Below are 21,279 nucleotides of genomic sequence, written 5' to 3'. Positions count from 1 at the left end.
AAATTGTTTTAGCATAAGCTGAAATGACATAAATATCTCTTTAGACTTTTTGTCATTTTGGTTAGGAAATGACACAGCATGATATAACAGATGTTGCTGATGTTTTCATACAAAATATGGTCCACCTCAATATTTCACTTATTTAAAAAATGATTATCCATGTCATGCAGGATACATTGGAGGAAGAGACCTCAGAACGTAACTGCCAGGGTATTAAAAACCTATCAATGGATCTTTCTGATGTCTTCATATTATTTACATCCCTATCTCTTTGTAAGGTCATGGTGGGGTGGGTCATTTCCTTGGACTGTTATTATTTGTCTTGTATTGTGGATAAAGCAGAGGGGCCAGTCCTCATTGGCAAGTGAATTGATGTGAGCTCGCAGGAGAGCCTCTGGTTAGCATCCCTGTTAACGAGAGCCGGTGATAAGTAAATTGTTTGAATGTTGCCTAGGGTATGCAGGGCTGCCCCTGAAAGTGCAATTAAAGGAGCAAGGAATACGTCCCCAGAGCTGAAATGCCCAGCCGCAGGTCTCTGCCATCCGTCTGGCAACTGGCTGGCTTGTGATGTTACCCCAGCATCAGCTCTGACTGGAGGAGGGCTCACCAAGCAGTAATAAGTGCTGAACAAGTGCACTGGGTCTCTTTTATGCCTGATAGTTTAGAGATATTGGGGAATTATTACAATGTGAAAGGGGACTGGGGACTTGGAATTTGAAAGAGAAACGTATCAGATGGGGTAAGAGTGCATGCTGAGGGTGAAAGCAGAGCTAAATAGCTCTCCATAGGAATGCGGAGCTCGAGAGGGTCACTGTCTGGTGTTATTAGCAGCGAGCCAGCCTGAGTTTTGTGTTTCTCATTCATACTGTGCAGGATCAGAGAATACAGAAAAATAAGTCATTTTTAACCCATAAATTGTGCAGATATGATATCAAAATCATCTTGCAGCCAAACACAGACAACCTGAAGGTTTCCTTGTCACCTGCAGGCTTTCCTTAATGCATCTTAGGCATCTCCTTCCTATCCAGGGGCGGAAGTTAATAGGTTAGAGGCTTTCAAAAATAAGGTGGACATTGGTGGATTTGTGCCTCCGCTTCTATCGTGAACAGCCAAAATTCATATGAACGAGGAAGGTAGTGAAAGAAATAATACTGATCAACCACTGCACAGGTCCAAAAAGTGTTTAAACAACTCACTGTCTTTATTGGAGGTAAACTGAGCCACACATCACACAAAGTGATCGCAAAATGTGCTGATATCAACTAATAAATGAGGGGGATGCACGAAAAAATCCATGGGACTGTATTTTAAGTGTCGCTTGCGCTAAAGAGCCCCTATATGCGAGTATGTGGGCCTCACGCAAGCGACGCGTATTTTAAAAACCAGAAGTTATGCGCTTATATACGCATGGGCAAGTAACAAAAAAAGGGCTGAATGGGGCGGAGAACGGGCATAGGCGGGACAGGGCCCGACTGTTACGTGCGCGGCTCTGTATTTCAAGCCAGAGGCCGCAGCGAGCGTCGGCTTGTTATCCGCTTAACTTTACCACTGCTCCCGATGAGAAGCAAGTCTGCAGATCTCAGGTTTTTGGCCTTACAAGACAAGGTGAGGGGTCCGGGTGAACTGGGTGGGGGTTTGTGCAGGATGAAGAACCAGAGGGGTATGGAAGACCTTGAGATTGACTGGGCAAACTGGTGGACTAACACTGGCAGAGTCCCTCGCGTGAGCATGTTTTAAAATCCGCTTGCATAGGCGTGTTAAAGCCGGCCAAGTCCTAAAGAAGTTACACGAAGTAGGTTTGTTCGAGTACCCTCTTAAAATTAGGAGCACATTTACGCGCGGTAGGCATATTTTAAATCCATATGCCCGCAAGTGCCACATTTGATTTAAAATTCACGTGTATCTCCATGTATGGGCACACGCGTGCTCATTTTAAAATTAGCCCGGTAGTCTCAATGCCTTTGAATAAACAGAACCCAGAAAGGCCGCGCTTAAAGCAGCTAAAGTTAAAGAAATCCCCCATGTCGTTGGTCAGATACTCTCTGCTACTTGCTAGCTGTGTTGGTTTGTTACAGTCTGATGGCTGTCGTGCTTTGAAAACCAGTGGGCTACCTTCATTTTATTTATTTAAAAACTCTTCTCTACCGTCGTTAAGTTAATTCACCATCACAACAGTTCACAGAAAGGCACAGTAAGAAAAAACTATAATTGGTATAGATTACAAATTAAACATGTGCCAATATAGAACGGTAACATATTTTAATAATAGAAACTATGTGTTAGATAAAGCTTATATGTGGGTTAGAAAACCGTAAAGCGGTTCAAATCTACGTTAATGTATTTGGAGATATAAAAGAAAAAACTAATTGCTTGGTGCGTCCGTTATGGAAGAAGGAAGGCAAGAGCTGGTGACTTTTCTTTAAATGAAAGAAACAAAGCCTCACAGTACTGCAGTCTGACTGTCCTAGGCTGTGCTTCCCCAGAGGGACACAGTGAAGCACAGGAAGTGGCAGAAAGCTGGATCCCACTACCTTCATAGCACTGCTCGACGTATACTGTGATCTGTATTTACATAGCGCTGCACAGGTAGAGTAGCACTATAGAAGTGATGCGGTAGTAAGATCCGGCTTGTGGCCTTCTTGCAGTTTTCTGTGGCCCATTGTCCCCAGTGGTCTGTACCATGTCCATGAGATCATTACAATGACCTTCCATTACTAGAGGGATTTTGTGACATATTGACTTATCAGAATTCATTTTTTTGGGGGGGAGGGGAGGGATGGGTGGTCAAGTTATTTTGAAACTCAGTTGAACCCATGCTTATAATCCGTAATGAGAACATAGCTTTTCTAGCAGTAGTTTAAAGGATCGACCAATGGATAATACGAGTTTATTTTTCTGAAGCAACTTATCACATTCAGAGAAACCCGATACCTTCATGCACAGCTCTGTCTCACATGCCACGCTGGACCAAAGGAAACCAGTATTTTTCACCTTGTTTTTCACTTTGTTCTGCTCCATTTCCCATTGGCAGTTGAAATTCAAAGCGTCCTTTGTTTCTGCCGGGTCTGATGCAGAGTCCACATCGGGGCTTTCTAGTGGAACTAGCTCTGTTGTTTATGTAGAGTAGTCAGCCAGAGCCTTAAATTGGGAAAGAAGAACTAGCTTTTCGGAGCTGAGGTGGAACTGACCTAGCAAGAGCAAGATTGTTTGGAAGGGATTGGCTCGGAATACATGCTGCTAAATGTGCCTCTCTCGGGTCATGAAACCAACTGGGTGGGAGGCACAGGTCATGAGCTTTTTTTTTCGCTCCTCTGATTTTTAGGGTTTTCTTCAACATTGACCTGCAGGTTTTCTGGGGCCCAGCAGCTTTGGAGACACTATGCCATATATTTTTTTAAGAATCTAAATAATAGCTCAGCTTTATTGCTTAAGGCTAAAGGCAGGTGTCTGACAAGCTCCCCATCTTTGCCACAGGTCGGCTGTGCACCTCTGTGCTGCTGCAGTACCAGCACACTCACACAGCTCTGCTAATGCACCTTGGGCTCCTGTTTTGGGCCCAGTGGTTCCTCCTCCTTTTTCTTCCAGCTCAGTTGGATCCAGTGCTGGGATTCCGGCACCAAGATTCTTCATTCATGCTGGGATTGTGGCATTATGAGGCTACATTTGCAACTACCCAGGGAATTGTTTTCCCTTGCTTTAATAGATCCTCCCACTGTTCCCAGTCTGTTCATTGCAGCAATGGTCCTGAGGCTGGGAGCCATACATCAGGGCTCCTTCCGGAACCCTTGTCGCAGGCTCTAAATCCAGCCACCGGATGTCACCTTTAAAGATGATCTTGACTCCCCCCTTCCACCCTCAGGGACTGTGAACACTGAATCTGCAGCATTCCCGGCCCTAGCCAACCTGCTGTGCAGAAGACCTGATCCAGGAATCAAACTGGGAATCCGCCATGCGCATTGAACCAGTGGGCCAGCCAAAAGCACCTTAATCTTGTTCCAGTTTATTAATAAATAATTTTTTTAAATGTTTCCCCTGAGGTATTGTGCTCTTTTTAAGCCCAGTTCCTAGCAAACCTAAAACCCTCTTCCTACACCATTGTCTCATCCACGCATTGAGACTCTGGAGCTCTGCTGCCTCTGGGGTCGTGCTACCCCGGAGGTTTTGGATCTCAGTTTTTTTTACCTAAATTTGACTTTCAGAACCTCCCTCTTGGACTTTCCTGTCATTGGTATCTCCATGTTGCAAGACTGCTGGCTCCTCCCTCATGTCCACCAACCATCCAGCTATCAACCTTCCTAATAATTGAATCACCAGCTATAATGGCCATCCTAACCCTTCCCTCATGGGCACGTGCCCCTGGAGACCTAACCTCAGTGCGAGAGGATGCCTCATCCCTTTGAGGGCAGGTCCTAGTTACAGGATTGCTTCCTGCCTCATCAGGCTTTTGCTCTCCTCCAAAGCAGCACAGGGGCTACCAGGTTGGAGGTGGGACTTCTCTACTATGTCCCTGAAGGTCTCCTCTGTTTACCTCTCTGTCTCCCTTAGTTCCTCCAGGTCTGCCACTTTAGCCTCCAGAGATCGGCCTTGTTCTCTGAGTCCTTGGAGCTCTTTGCACTTAGTGCACACATACGACCTCTCGCCAGCTAGGAGATAGTCATACATGTGGCACTCGGTGCAAGAGACTAGAAAGCTTCCCTCTCGCTGCTGGACTACTTCCTGCATCATAATTTTGTTGATTTGTTATCCATGTAAAATTTCTAAGGGAGCAGGGATGTAAAGCTACCTAAAGTACTTTTAGTCTATGGACTTATTTTATATTTGTCTGGCAGTGACCCTCGAAACCCTACAATTAATCTACCTGTATCTTCCTAGTTTCCCACCGTATTGATTCTTGTTTTGAATTAAATCCCTTCTTTATAAAATCTGCAACAAATTACTCCCACCAAACACAATTACCATGTAAAATCAAACCATATAAAACCAGATAAGGTCTAGTAAACAGATAAGGTACAGCAAGATAAATGGATAGAGTATAGTACGGCAATGAACTTGGCATTTGCCTTCATTAACTCTGCTCAGTGTAACATCATGACTCATGATGCACTGGGGATGTTTGAAGCAGCTGGAAAATAAGCCAACTTCTCGCCTCCATCTATTTTATTTCTTTGTAAATATATCTTTTTGTTTGACAAAAGAGCCAATGTAAAATTATTAGGCTTCTTGAGAGATCTGTAACAGAGATCAAGAACCTTGACACTTTGCAGTTTGTGAGACTTCTCCTTTGGGGAGTTTAGCATTACATAACAGCATTTAAAAGCTCTTGAGCTGGGGCTGACTTGATGGCCCAGTGACGGGATTGTATGCTGCTGTGCAACAGCCAGGCTTGATTTCTGGACTCTGCTCCTGCTCCTTGGGCTGGCAGAGTTTGGAGATACCACAACCCCAGGATGGAGTCTCAGTGGGCACAGAAGAGTGACACCTACTGGCCATGTCCAGGGCACAGCAGACCAAGATCCAAAGGGAGCCACCACTTGTGGCCACTAGCCAAAGGACTATCGTTACAATGACTGGGCTGTACAGGGAAGGGGAATATATATGGGGGAGAGGGAAAAGACCTGGGGTAAAAAAATAAAGCCCCTATGAGGTAGATTTCTTAATTTCCCATAAAAGTGTCAGGGGTTCTGAGAACCTGAGTGGAGACAGCACAAAATTGGTAATTATTGGCTAGAGTAGCAGCTGTGAATGAGGTATACGCAGTACATTTATAAAGACTGGGGTAGGTTGCTTATAGTGAATTTGCATATTGAAAATGATTGTCTCTAGATCTCCTCTTAGTTGATGGAGCATTCCAGGGAGGGTTTGTGTTGTCCTTGGGCTACGAAGCATTCATTTATTCCACATTCTTCAATGACTCAGGCCATAGCTTGTCACGCCTGGCTTGCAGTCTTTTCCTGGGATGACATGTATAGATAATCTACTTAGTATTGGGGACGCATAGGATTAGGGCTCACAAATCATGTTCCTGGATTCTGCACAGTGCACTCATGAGATGTAAATTAAATTCTGATATTAATGGACCGCTTTTAGCTCACATCTGAAGAAGTGGATACAAAAAGCCCAAACTACCTTTTGACAAATAAGAGACACCATCTCTATCAGAAGGAGATAACCTGGTGACCCTAATGTATCTGTAATGCACTATTGTAATAAATGCCCCATTGCGTAGAAAACAGCCTCTTCCATTTCCTTTCTGGTCTGTGAAAAAATCTGATAGAAAAACCCTGCAGGCCACTGGGGAAGGAAAGACTCTGTCAGTGAATTTTGCAGCTTGAGAAATTCCAGGCCAGAACAACGATTGAATTAAGGGCTGACCTATGGAAAAGTGCGCTGTGTGCCATAGACACTGGCAGCATATTTTGTGCTGAGCCGAGCAGGCCACCAATCTGTTTTAATTAAGGTACTGCTTCATCTGTCAGATGGAAGTTACTGTTGCCGAATGAATGATAACCAAGTATTGATCACTTGCCTGCTGGGACTAATTTGTTTATTGAAGCCTGTTGGATCATTACTGCAGTCCCGAGGCCGGAGCACGAATATGCAGCTAGGGAGGGCAGAGAGGAGGGTCTTGGGTTAAAGCAGCAGTGCTCCCTCAAAAAAAAAAAAAAAAAGAGAGCATTATTTTTTGGGGGGAGGACCATTTTCAAAGGGACCTAGCTGAGTAACTAAGGAATTATCCAGCTAGATACCCTTGGAGGAAGGTTGTCCCCCCCTCAAGAGCAGATAAATGTACCTGCCTTGATTCTCTAGGTATCCATGGCGAAAAAGGGTTGTCCAGAGGTAGGGATAGGTTGGGGGGGGGAAGGAACCTATGTGCGTAGATTTCATTTTCAAATTCCTGCATTGTGGTTTACTCCCCTGTGAAGGGAAGTACAGGAGAAAACTCCAGAACACCTTAAAGGACCAGCTCCAGAGAATTGGCCCTGTCCACTTTAACCCTAATACAGCAGGGAATCCTGGTCCTATGTGCAGGCCCCTGGGAAAGATCTATCACCAGCTAGGCCCAGGAGGGAACAGGAGGCCTGGGGAGAGAAGGAAGCCTAGAGAAAGAGAATATTGCTGAGCTTTAAGTTATAATACTATGTTTGCGTTGTTGAACTGCGAAAAGTAGCAGAGCTGCTGTTGTTTGTTTCTTGTTACTACCCTAAGAATGCTCATGGTGCCACACCCCAGTTCCGCCACCCGCAATCATAGCAGGTGCAGAATACATGCTATTGCTCTGTTCAGTGCTGCTCCCCGAAGGGGAGGAGCAGCAATTGATAATACTCCGTAGGCGGAGTTATCGATCCGTAGTGGGTAGGTTCCCCACAGAGTGACAGTCTATATGGTACAGTTCTAGTAGTGTGGGGAAGAGCACCCAAAGTAAGTTGGTGAATCCCTGGGCCGATGGCAGATGATAGCGCCCCCAGGAAGATACTCTGAGAGGGACCACCGGCTAGGCTGGAGTATGGAGACAGACACAGATAGTTTCTTTTATTAGACAGGTAGTAGAACCACCAGAGGTGGCAGTAGTGAGCTGATGTACCCGGCAGGGCTGAAGCCTCTCAAATACTGGAACTGCAATCTCTGAGTTTGCTGAGCTGTAGAGAGAGACTATAGGTAGTGAGTAGATAGGGTATGCTGGATACATAACCAGTACAAGATGATACACTCATAATTGTAGATATCTGTAATGGCTTCTATGCAACAGAGAATCTTCAGTATATTCAGGAACAGGAGCCGTAGGCGAGCGCTGGTTCCTATATACAGTCTGAAATGAGAACTCACAATATCTGTGTATGAGATGGCTTCTGGAATAGAAGAGAGTCTTTGGAGGGTTTAGGAACATGGGCCCTCGTGGAGCGAGTACCAATTCCTATCTGTAATAGAACTCACAGTGTTCACGTCTGTGATCGCTTCCAGGCAGTAAGGAGTCTTCTGAGCTTTCAGGGACGTAGGCCCTCGAGGAGCAAGTACCGGATCCCGTCTTAGCAGTCTGAAATCAAGAAGAGAGAGCGGGGCCCCCGAGGAGCGGGAGCCCTTTGGTAGTTCAAGGAGGCAGAGTAGCTTGGGCGAATCATATCCAAGGGAGAGTGATTCGAGTCCTTGCTAACTCAATTCGTAAGCATGAAAGAAGACCTTTTATATTGGAGGAGTATGACATCACTACAGGGGACGCCCCTGAGGTTCGCGCCCTTACTGGTACAAAGTCTGGAGTGCGCGCGCGCCCTTACGTCATCAGGAACATGGCGGATCCGCAGCGTCAGGCCAGCCCGGGGACTCCGAGGAGAAGCGGCAAGGAGACGCCGCGGCAGCAAGCCGTCTATCAGGCCCGGAGGGAGTCGCCACAGCGGTAAAGAAGGACAAGAAACAGGCCCAAACGCAACATGCTCCAAGCGAATATTGCCCCTTATGTGAAATAGTAGCTTAGGATGGTCAGTTTGCACCAGTCATGGAGTTCTGCTTTCTTTTGCAGTGCAAACAGGGATTTGCAGTTGTGTTCCATTATAAAAAAAAAAAAAAAAGCAGGACCACAGATGCCTGAGCATTCAGAGACACAAAATTCAAAAACGTGGGGCAAGTGTAGTACGTGGTTAGTCTCCATAATGAATCCATACCCTTGACGGAAGAAAAGCATTTTAGTGTTCATAGGGGGTTCTTCTGGGGCCTCTTATTATGCTTGATGTATTGTTTTTGGAATATAAGGAAATTGTAGACGTGTGTAATCATAATCCACCAAGAATGGTGCTCCTGTGTTTTTTTTAACAGCAGAACTCTACCCCTTCCATTGGTGGCTGTGTGGAGGAAAAGCCGTGTCAACCAACCAAAGCCCAATACTATGTCTTTCCAGAGAAGAGGCGGCTCCAGGAGAAGGGGAGGGGGAGCAAGCCCCCCCCCCTCCCAGTCTGGCCAGAGCACTTTGATTGGTTGGAGGGAAAGGCGCCTGAAGCTTGTCCACCCAGAAATCCACTGTGCCTCTCCAGCACCCCCCCCCCTCCCCCCCTCGTGCTTTGTTCCAGAGTCAAAATTTATATTCAGGACATATAGATACAGAATGAGAGAAAAGCTTTAGTGAATTGGCCCCATATTGGAATTATGCATCCCAAGTAGGTTAACCTTTTTAAGGTATCGTTAGGAATGAGGAAGTAATATGTGAGGGGAATAAGAAAAAGATTCAGTAGAGTACAATATAGAATAATCATGGATATTAAAGTCTTGTCCAATTAATCACGTATTTGAACACACATATCTGAGCTGGTGCTAAGTAAAGGGTACATTCTGTGCTCGGTGGCTAAAAAGCTGCAGCACTAGCTTTGCTGGCCAAGGTTTCATGAATTTTATTGAAGATTATTTGATAGCCTAAGTAATGCACAGCTTGCTACACAACATATTTTAGGCGAGATGAACAGAGATAAGTTCCAAATGTTATCACCTGCTTCTCAGTTTCACTAATAAATATTCCAGTTCTGCTAATGTAGAGTGAAAAATATGGAATAACTGAAACTAAGGAGAACACTTACTACAGATTTTAGAGGGCAAATCGACAACTCAGAATTCAGTCCAGGTTGGGCCTTTAAACCAGAAATGGCCAGAAATTGTACATCTGGTGACACCCTTTAGCTGGCGCTCTTGATGGGAGGGGTTGTGGTGGTTAACCTCGAATGCCCCCAGACCCGGTAGATCTCAAATAAGGGAAACGGAGAAGGGACTGAAGAATGGGACAAGGGTAAAAACTTTTGTTGTGTCTTTTGTTTACTGTTTTTGTTTTGTGCGTGCTAAAACCCAGAAACAATGGTTTGGGGGTTTTTTTATGTCATTTTGGATGAAAATGACAAGGAATGACAAATATCACTGTGATAACCCTGGCATTTAAAAACAACAATTCATCCATAGAATGGGTCTCACACATTAGTACACGGTGTTAACACTAAGCCATGCAGCTGGCAGCTCTCTTAGTATTGATGGTATTGGAGCCTGGTCCTTTAACTGCTCCCACTTACGGGCCGATACAGTAAAGTCCGCGGGAGAGCGGATGAATGCCCGCTCTCCCAGCGCACGCACCGGCCCTTCCGCCTCCTTTTTGACAGGAGCCCATAGCTGTCAGCGGGCTTGAGAACCGACGCCGGCAAAATTGAGCGTCCGGTTTTAGGCCCAACAGCTGCGGGTTGAATTCAAATTTTTTTTTTTTACTTTTTTTACTCTTCGGGACCTCTGACTTAATATCGCCATGATATTAAGTCAGAGGGTGCACAGAAAAGCAGTTTTTACTGCTTTTCTGTGCACTTTCCCAGTGCCGGAAGAAATTAGTGCCGACCTTTTGGATCAGCGCTAATTTCTGAAAGTAAAATGTGCGGCTTGCCTGCACATTTTATTTTCTGTATCCCGTGCGCATACCTAATAGGGCCATCAACATGCATTTGCATGTTGAGGGCGCTATTAGGTGCCGCGGGTTGGACGCGCGTTTTCCTCCCCTTACTGAATAAGGGGTAAGGGAAAACGCGCGTCCAATAGCAGGCTAACAGTGCGCTCCGTCAGAGTGCACTGTACTGTATTGGCCTGTTAGGGATTGTCAGCAGACTCAGCTGCATACTTGAATTTCTAGTCTGACTTTTTTTTATTTAGGGGTAAAACCAGTACTGGATTAGCCTGTCTTAATAAAATGGACCCAGTTGACAACACCAGTCCCGCCAATATAAATGACAAGTGAAAATGTTGCTCAAAGGAATTGAGTGACCCTGACAGATCTGCTTTCTCCTCAGTGTGATCAGTACAAGAAGGGGATTATTTCTGGTTCAGCCTGCAAGGACCTGTGTGAAGATCATACCTTGGTTTTCCAGCAGTGCCTTTCCTCATCTCCCACACATCAGGTAAGTCCATTTGTCTGCAGCCTCAGTTCCAGCATGTTGGAGAATGAGCTGCAAGTAAGACTCATCATCTGGCACATCTGTTCTTTTCTTGTATGCTAATTGCACCAGTCAACAAAAATAACAAAAGCTAAACTAAAAGAATTGAAACCATTGGTAGTGTTCTGGAAATGATTGCTCTGTTATGTGGAAGGCAACCGATTGTCTACAGCGCAAGGGACATCCACTCCTGGGGACATTTCACTTCCATGGCTGTGGACTTGGTATCTTTTAGTGCCCAAGCAAAGCAGATAAGTGAGCCCAAGACAACCAGACTAAGCTTCTCGTTCAGCTCTATGAGTATCTCAAAGAACAGAGCTTGCTGGTGACTCCCAGATCCTTTCTCAGCCTTGCATATTTCACCAGTTTCCTTCACGCTTATGCAATGAGTGGAGCTATGGTAACAGGCCCTGATATTTTTCTTTCTCATCTCATGTGCCAATCACATAGTTAAAAAGGGAAGATTAAGTTCAAGTGATCTGATGGTTAGGACTAACTTTTAGCTGCAACTGCAGTTACATGAGTGGGATAACATAAGTTTCTTCTCCCAGTAACATTAATTCTATGAAAGAACAAATTCTGAAATTCATGCAGGCATTTTAGGACAGCGGTAATGCACACTGTCATGTAGTTAAGGTCACATAATAGCCTGCCTTGCAATACTCTTCCTGGCATGTGCAATTGAAGGACAATACACACCCCCAGCACCTTCTGGCCCTGCAGTGGAACAGCTACCGAAGCAAAAATATTAGTGCTTTTTTTTTTCATGTGACTTTTTACTGGCAAAGTGATCCAAAATGAAATCCATGATACATATCACAATCACACGACATTATCCCAAAGCACAGCTCACTAAGAAATCAGACTTTTCCCACATTATATTGTAATCCTACCTTCTTGTTAAGTGCGTTCTTAATGGTGTACTAGAAATGGTACTTTTGCAACGAGTTTTCATATACATTGTTCAGTTAAGGTAGGGTGATTATAGAATTTAGCTAGAAGAGTGGTGATCTGTCAGAGTTTCTTCACTGCAGGTCATTTTGGAGCAAGTAAAATCAGTAATACCTTACCCACACCCATACACAAAAATCTTGGCTGGGGGTGACTAGCTTCAGAAACAGACTTCCTGCACCCAGAGGCGCCCATTATGCCTGACAGTGTTACCTTCCATAACTGCATAAAATTCTCCAGCTCGCCCCTCATCTTGAGGTTGACACCTGCAGTTTAGGGAGTCTTAGATTGTTTTTTTCGTAGACTTTTGACAACAGCATCCTTTTCCCTGGCAGAGTGACTTCATAATAACCATGGAGTTTTAGTCTGAAAATAATCCCTTTGGTACAAATTAATTGTAACTTACTTCCGGCTTTAATGATGGAGTAAGCAATCAAATGCAAATAAATAAATAAATGGTATTAGTGCATCAGCACACTGAAGGATCTGGGGATGTCTCAGCATAATAATTCCCGGGCTGAATCTCTCAGCATGTATTGTATTGGAATCGGCAGTAACTGATCCAGGTTATCTTTAGAAGGCGGACTTCTTGGGGAAAGCACCCTCGCTATCTCCATTATCACAGTGAACCTGTGAAATTCATCACCACAGGATACAGTGGAGGCAAAGAGTAAGAATGTTTTCATAAAGGCATTGGATCAGCCATTCCCAAACCTGTCATGGAGGACCCCCATCCAGTCGGGTTTTCAAGATATACACAATGCATATGCATGAGATAAAATCTGCATGCTATGGAGGCACTGCATGCAAATTTATCTCATGAATATTCATTGTGAATATACTGAAAATCCAACTGGATGGGATGGGGGTCCTCCGGGACAAGTTTGGGAACCACTGCATTAGATCAATTTATGGGAGCTCAATGGTTATTTAATAAAGAAACACTAATGGATGTCATCCCCAGTTTCAGCAGATCCCTAAACCCTGGCTGCCAGAAATTGAAAGGGACTGACTGTTACTATCAGTGCCAGGATGCCTGGCTTCGCAAAATGTTGATCTGATCCATTTTGGCAATTTTTATATTCTTATCAACAACCTGCTTTCTCCAAACAGTACTGATCTGAAAGTCCTTCCAGGGAAATAATAACTTTCCTTTCCTTTCCTTTCTCACTATGTTTTAAAAACTGCATAGGGAAAATAGAAATATGACCAGAGAAAAATAAACAGGAGTGGTTATCTTTCATGTTCTTGCCCATGACAATTCTCTCTTTTTTACTTAATTTTATTTTTTAGCAGCAAGGAAAAAACCCCAAACCCCTAATTATTTGTTGCATTCAATGTTATTTCTGTTCAGGTGTACAGTGGGGTATGGAGGGACAGAGATGTGATGATAAAATGTGGAATAGAAGAAACCTTGAAAATGGAGAACAATCCCGACGCCATGCCCAGGAGAGAGCTGGTGCTGTTCGATAAGCCGACACGGGGGACGTCGATGGATGAATTCAAGGAGATGCTGCTGAGTTTCCTAAAAGTCAGTGTACCTTGCTGATGCCAAGCAGAGACATACACTTTTCTGTTTGTCGCTGCTTCTTAGTCAGGGAAGGTGGCGTGAGGTCACAACCTCTCCTCCATGGGGCTGCTTGGATTATATATTTTTTTCAGTACTACTATGCTTCTCCTATATGCTTAGGGCAGAAATGAGAAGCCTTGCCTGTCATCATTTATTAATGCAATTTATTTTTAATGTAACAACCAGATAGCACTCTTGGCAAGTAGAACATAGTAAAAATACAATACAATAAATATTAATAGCAATAACAATCAGTTCAATGAAAACAGCATAACAAAATGTAGTAGTCATAAAACATAACAAACTCTAAGCATGATTCTCCTTGTTTGCTGTGGCATACTGGACTAATAATAAATGTCAAGATAACTGATTTTCACTTGCCATTAATGTGTAAATTACGATAGCAAAGTTCAGCATTCACTGCTATTAAGCTGAGCTCTATTGTAGCCTCATGAGTGCCACACACTACAAAGCAGCTCCACCATCTCCAATATTAAAGCTGGGTGGGTCCCACACTCATCTTCACCAAACTCAGTCCTCTTCAGTACTTGCATCTCATAGGTCCTACACTTCTTGTCATTAGGCTTAGGTTAATTTGACATTCTGCCTTATCCCATCACATCAGAACAGTGAAGATAACATACATCATCAAATAAAAATAAATCCTATGTCAAACTCAATTCATAAAACATATATAATACCAATAACACATAATCTAGTATTTGCAAAACTATAAAAATATAAAAACAGTAATCCCTATTAATCCTACACTAAACTCAGCTCTCCCCTGTTCTACAGCCTCATGCGTTCTATATTTCAATTCTAAGCTGTATTTTGAAATGAAGATATTTTAGCCTCATTACACATTCCTTTCCCTTTCTCATTCACCCCATCAGTTTTTCCTTCATTGTACTATAATTGGAATACTATCTATTGGTTCTAGGACATCTATAGAAATCCTCAGGGTACAGTGGCCAAATCGGAGTACCCTAAAAGGAAGATACTCGCCTCCAAAGAGGACAAGTACCCCAACAGGACACTCACCTTTATAAAGGAAGATAAAATGCAGGGCAAATGTTTGCAAGGAATTTGCATTTATGATTAGCAAAAATTAATTTGAGTATGCAGGTTTGTTTACATAGATGCAGCATTAAAAATTATTACCATAATTTAAACAGCACTACAACTCACCATATTGTAGAAGATTCTAACCAAGTGATGCAGATTACAGCGTATTTAGAATTCAAACAATAATTCCCTGCCCCAAAGAGTTGACCATCTATGTGGGATCCTTGCCCCACCTCTTGCTCTAGCTCCCTACCCCCACAATCTTCTTGCGGGCTATGGAGGGATCTGCTCCTTCCTCCTTCTCCCCCTATTGCAATGTTTCTCACTAGTGTGCCTTCAAACCTGATGAGGTGTGCTGTAGAAAAGTGACTACTGCCTAATGCCAAGTCAGACCAGCATCTGCTCTGGTATCGGAAACTTGCAGCAACAAGAAACACTTTGTAGGAACTCTTTTCTGAGATGGGGAAATACCTCCAGTACCTGAATGTAATCCGTTTTGAAGTGCTGAAAAGCAGAATATACATAAATAAAATAATCATGCATGCAGGGCATGGATAGTTGGTACCAGCTTCATGCAGGGCACACATTGCACATGGCACCTCCATCTTTGAGTTCTTCCAGCCTCTTGTCTCCAAGCTGAGTAAGATGGGGAGAGCATGCACTGAGCACTGGAAGTGAATCATTTTGAGTATTGGGAGCAGAAGCAGTGAAAGAGCTGTGGTAGCCATATGTGGCAACTAAGGTAACGAACTGAACCAGCTGCCCGCACCACACTGACTTCTCCTTTCTCTTACACCTCTAAGTAGAGGGATCTGGGCCATCATGATGGGTTCATGTGGGTCTCTGGCCCTTCTCTTTGTTTTAAAATTTGGAAGAGTCCTCTCCATGTCTTCATTGCCTGGTTTATGGAAGTTTGTGTGCCACACATTTGTGTTAATATAGGTGTGCTGTGGGTGTGCCAAGGTTGGGAAACACTGTACAGGTCCCCTCTCCCCAGCACCAGGTCCTACTCCCCACCTGTCTCTCCCTCCTCTCCTGCCCACCCCCCCTGCCCAGTAACAGATCCCCCTACCCTTTGCCTCACCCTTTACCCTGCACCAGGTCTCTCTCGCTCTCTGACATATACTCAACTTTCTCTCTGACACACAAGCACACCCACTCTTCTGCTGTTGCTTGTGTACTCACTCAGCAAGTGCTTCCACCCCATCTCCTTGCAGACATACAGCAGCGTCAAACGGGCCGATACAGTAAAAGTCGCGGGAGAGCCGGCGAGCACCCACTCTCCCGACACGCACACAGGCCAGTGTCCTGGGCGTGCGATTCAGTATCAGGCCGTATGCAAATTAGGGCCCGAGGTAAAAGGAGGGGCTAGGGACACTAGCGCGTCCCTAGCCCCTCCTTTTTGACAGAAGCAGTGGCTATCAGCGGGTTTGACAGCCGACACTCAATTTTACCGGCATCGGTTCTCGAACCCGCTGACAGCCATGTGTTCGGAAAACGGACGCCGGCAAAATTGAGCGTCCGTCTTCCAACCCGTGGGCCACGGGCAGATTTTTAATTTTTTTTTTTTAATTTTTAATTTTTTTTTTATTTTTGGGGCCTCCGACTTAATATCGCTATGATATTAAGTTGGAGGGTATACAGAAAAGCAGTTTTTTCTGCTTTTCTGTACACTTTCCCAGTGCTGGCCGAAATTAACTGCTGCCTTTGGCAGGCGTTAATTTCTGAAAGTAAAATGTGCGGCTTCACTGCACATTTTCCTTTCTGTATCGAGCGGGAATGCCTAATAGGCTCATCAACATGCATTTGCATGTGGGCGCTATTAGTTTCGGGGGGGTGGGGGGGGGGGTTGGCCGCGCGTTTTCAATATGCGCAGCCAAACGGGGGCTAACAGTGCGCTCAGCCTGAGCGCACTTTACTGCATCGGCCCGAAAGTTCTTGTGCCAGCTGCTAGCCCTTCCCCAAACTGCAGCAGCCACCTTCCCACTTCCCCCACACACTCAGTCTGGGCCACTACTCCTCTCCTCTTAGCTTAGGCTGGCTGCACCTACTGGGCAGTACAGCTTGTAAATTGTCTTACAAAGAGCGACTGTCCCTCTCCCCTCTGTTACATTCCCTAGCTCAGAGATCCCTCCCTTCCAGAGATTACTCTTGCTTTCACCTTCAGGACCACAGCCTTTTCCCATTGGATGCCAGTGTCCCACGCAGCTCTGCTGAATCCTGGTCCTTCCCACACACTGCTGCAGTCTGCCGTGCCTAGGTGAGATTATTATTTTTTGGGCAGGCAGAAGGGCCGGACAGGGGCAGAGAAAGCAGGACACATGAGTACTCTGCCTCAGGGTAACCAATAGTTGTGGTCACTCTATTCAAAGCGATGAAGCCATAATGGTTGATTGCAGCTTCTGAGCAGATGGCAGCCCAAAGAAAGTCTTTTCCAAAAAACTTCATCACAGATACCTATCTGTATACGTTTTAAAAAAAATAAGGTTCCAGCTCCATTTTTATGTGTATTAGTTCATTTCAGATGCTTTGCATTGTGATTTGGAGATTACCACTGGATTAATTTATTCTCTTTTTGTTGTGTTGTTGGCTTGCTTGTAGTCTACTCTTGGAGATCAGAACTCACTTGCTGTCCTGGTGAGTCGAATTATAACCATGGCGGATGTCAATGAGGATGGAAAGGTATCCCTGGCCGAAGCCAAATCTATTTGGGCTTTGCTTCAGCTCAATGAGTTTTTGCTGATGCTCTCCTTACACGAGAGGGAACACACATCCAAACTGCTTGGCCACTGTGGGGACCTTTATGTCACAGAGAAGATTCCCCACACTTCTCTCTATGGTATGCAAGTTCCTCGCTTCCTCCAAGCATTGTTGCCTTCATCTGTGCATAGACTAATTCACCAGTGGTTTGCCCCAGCTTGGCCCAGGAGAGCCAAAATTGCTATAGGTCTCTTAGAATTTGTGGAAGAGATATTCCATGGTACTTATGGGAACTTCTTCATCTGCGAGACCAGTTTCAAGAACATTGGGTACAATGAAAAGTATGACTTCAAAATGGTTGACCTGCGGAAGGTTGCCACTGAAATGACAATCAGAGGCTTTCTAAAGGGCCGTCACTGTGAGCAAAACGTGGACTGCACATATGCGAAAGACTGTATGGCCACCTGTGACAAACTGATGAAACAGTGCAAAGCCGACATGATCCAGCCCAACCTGGCTAAAATCTGTGGCCTTCTACAGGACTACTTACTATACAGAGCTCCATCGGACTTAAGGGAACAGCTTCAGAAACAACTGCGAACTTGTATGACCCTGAGTGGCCTGGCCAGTCAGATGGAAGTGCACCACTCCCTCGTGTTAAACAATCTGAAGACCTTACTTTGGAAGAAAATCTCAAATACCAAATATTCCTAAAAATATGATTAACGCAGCCACAGGCTGTAATTACTCCTTTGTAGTGAAGTTGCATAACTGGCACATAGTACAGTGCAAAATCATCACTGAAAGAGCTATGGGTACAAAGAAAGAGAATCCTAGCAGGTATGGAGGCCAGGATTTCCTTAGGAAATAAAGGCAAGGAGGCCAACTCAAGCAACATGCCTGCTTACCCTCCTACAGGAGCTACAAAGAACAAACACACTGAATCATCATGCTGTGATTGTTACTATTTTTTTTAGTGAACGGTGATGATGTAAATAAATAGCTTTTCTGTGAAGTTTCATTAGTACTGTTCTATTGCAGCACCAGCACTTAAATATGTCATTTTCTGTCACTCCCATGTACAGCCTCCAGTTCCTGAGCTCTTCCTTTCTTTGTTCATTGAGAGGCAGTTGCTCTGCTGCCAATGGAAGGGCTTGACCCAGACAGAAATGTGAAATAAAGTTGTGTCCTGTACATATGAATCAGCCTGGAATGGACCAAGCGGATGGGAGAATTGCTCCATACATGCACAAACCATTTTGCAAGGCCTGAATACGGCAGGCAGCTTAGGGCCTTCTGTTTTTTGTAGCCTTCAGTTCAGATTTATTTCTCCCATTCTGTGCTCATCTGCAAACTCCATTTCCCTTATAACCAGTGTCACTGGCAATTGAGATGTCATAGCCATGAAGTAAGCTAGTTTCTTTGTATATTTTAAATAAAAAAAAAAACATTACTGCACTTCAGTTTGAGATACATGTGAAGAAAGGAATGAGGTGGTCTGGTTTACAGCACCTGTGGCGTAATCTCACACTGGTCCAATAAAATCCATCAGAACCTGTATAGGAGCCAGCTACCATAATTACAAAATGGGAGAAATCCTTTTGAGTGTCTAATTTTGTAACATCAAAAAAAAAATTATTTTACTTACTCTGCACTTTAGCATCTCTCACCTTTTTCACCATGGAGTGAGATGAATAAAAAATTAACGGGCCGATACAGTACAGTGCGCTGCGACGGAGCGCACTGTTAACCCGCAATTGAACGTGCGTTTTTGACACGCTAGCGTTACCCCTTATTCAGTAAGGGGCCGAAAACGCGCATCCAACCCGCCGAACCTAATAGCGCCCGCAACATGCAAATGCATGTTGATGGCCCTATTAGGTATTCCCGCGCGATTCAGAAAACAAAATGTGCAGCCAAGCCACACATTTTGCTTTCAGAAATTAGCGCCTACCCAAAGGTAGGCGCTAATTTCTTCGGGCACCAGGAAAGTGCACAGAAAAGCAGTTTTTACTGCTTTTCTGTGCACCCTTCAACTTAATATCATGGCGATATTAAGTCGGAGGTCCCGAAAGTTTCGAAAAGTAAAAAAAAAAAAAATTTGAAGTCGGCCTGTGGCTGTCTGGTCGAAAAACGGATGCTCAATTTTGCCGGCGTCCGGTTTCTGAGCCCGTGGCTGTCAGCGGGCTTGAGAGCCGACGCCGGCAAAATTGAGCATCGGCTTTCAAACCCGCTGACAGCTGCCGCTCCGGTCCAAAAGGAGGCGCTAGGAATGTGCTAGTGTCTCTAGCGCCTTCTTTTGCCTGTTTTTACCGCCGAGCCTCATTTGAATAGAGAATCGCCCGCTCTCCTGCGGACTTTACTGTATCGGCCCGTTAGTGTTTAAGTTTGGACTCCAATTCCAAATATTGGGGTTCATTCACTAAGCCGCATTGAGGCCATTTTTCACAAGGCAAAGAGCCTGTGCTGGAAAGATTACTGGAAGATTACTGGGTTCTCACGTTATTCAAGCCCTGACATGTGCATACTTAAATGAGCTGATTAATATGCAAATGCATGCTAATCAGCTCATAACTTCCCTAAACTAATCAAATCAGATAACAGGGCTGGAGGAAACTTTCACAAGCTGCATTATCTGAAATTTCCCCAGGAGCATCAGGACAGTACTACACGCCCCAGTGCACCCAGGGCCTAGCTTTAAAAGGGCCAACGGCGTCAAGTAAGCACCCGACACTGAGAGTAGTGCAAAAACCCAAGGTCTCCATATAGACCTTGGCCTATTCTGTGCCATCTTTGGAGGAGGCCCATTGTGTAAATGTTAAAAAATCTACTTTTTAACATCGGCATAAGCCCCAGCCCAACCTTTCTCCTTCAGTATAAAAAAAAAAAAATACAGACTCCACTGGCACGGACCCCCAACCCCCGACTGAAAATACCTATTCCTGGTGTTCCAGTGGGGCCCCTTCCCTACAGCCCCTCCTGGAACCCTCCTTACTCAAACAGCCACGTCTGGTGGTCCAGTGGAGCTCCACCCTCCCCCAGACCCTTTCATTTTCAAGTCTCCCTGGTGGTTCATCCAGGAGATGGATTTTTTTTTTTTTTTTTACTAAAGGGGTTGGGGGCAGGGTTTGCACCAGTCTTCAAAAGTCGTTTGTTTTTTTTTTATTTATACAATGGGCTGCCTCCAAGGGTGGCAGCCTGGGGGGTCAATGCAGACCCTCGGTTGCACTACTCACAGGGAGCTGGGGGGGGGGGGGGGGAGGCCTTACTTGGCTCCTTTAAATAATGCTAACCCCACAGTGCCAAGGTCACCATTGTGTGTTGTTTGGGGAACTTTCACTTCCATGCTATTTTTCCCCACAGGCAAATATAGTGGGGGTCACAAAGCGGCAAGCATTTACTTTGTGACTCCTGTGTTATTTTTCCCTTGGGGAAAAATGCTGCAGTGTAGTGAATGAGCTCTCTTGTTTGTTATATTTTGTGGTATTCCCCACTAATGCCATTTTCATATATTTACAAACAGATGTTAACACAGTGGTCAAGACTCAGGGTTACTAAATTGTCTCACCACATATTTGAATTTATTAAACTTTATTGTCCACATGCTTACATTCAGTTTGAGGTAGAGAACATAGTATAGCAAACTTAAAATCAATAGGTAGACATAAAAATCAGAAGACAAATAACCTATATCCATCTGCTAGCTGAACCAGGCAGCTAATAAATTGGTCAAGCTGTGGCCAGTTCTTAAAACAAGCCTCCCTGGATTGAAAGCTTGCTGAAACAGCTGGGTCTTTAAAGCCTTTTTAAAGGACTTGCCACTTTCAGTTAGCCAAATGTGAACTACTAAAAAGTTCCAGAGAAGCAGTCCAGCCACAGAAAAGGCTTCATCTCTTGTGCTGTCTTAAGTGCACGAGTTTTAGAGAGGGGACTTCAAGGAAGCTCCTCCCTTTGGATCTTAGTGATCAGGAATGTTTATAAACCCTCAAACCTACACCACCCTCTTATTAGATGGGGAAACCAACTGGTCATCTAAATATTGGCTTCAGT

General features: G+C 44.6%; 1 protein-coding gene across 1 annotated transcript in view; it reads left to right on the top strand.

Annotated features, from left to right (window-relative positions):
• The window catches only part of DIPK1B (divergent protein kinase domain 1B), a 57,820-nt gene extending 39,389 nt beyond the window's left edge, over positions 1-18,431 (top strand). Inside the window, exons 3-5 of the mRNA XM_029613353.1 lie at positions 10,797-10,904; positions 13,246-13,422; positions 17,131-18,431. Of these exons, the coding sequence (XP_029469213.1) occupies positions 10,797-10,904; positions 13,246-13,422; positions 17,131-17,943 (1,098 nt within the window). The 3' untranslated portion in view covers positions 17,944-18,431. The remainder of the gene's footprint in view (positions 1-10,796; positions 10,905-13,245; positions 13,423-17,130) is intronic.
• Positions 18,432-21,279: the final 2,848 nt, after the last annotated feature.

Source organism: Rhinatrema bivittatum, chromosome 8 (genome assembly GCF_901001135.1).
Source record: "Rhinatrema bivittatum chromosome 8, aRhiBiv1.1, whole genome shotgun sequence".
In the NCBI taxonomy this organism is placed as follows: domain Eukaryota; kingdom Metazoa; phylum Chordata; class Amphibia; order Gymnophiona; family Rhinatrematidae; genus Rhinatrema; species Rhinatrema bivittatum.
Note: the sequence above shows the minus strand (reverse complement) of the source record. Positions and strands in the feature narration are given on the sequence as shown.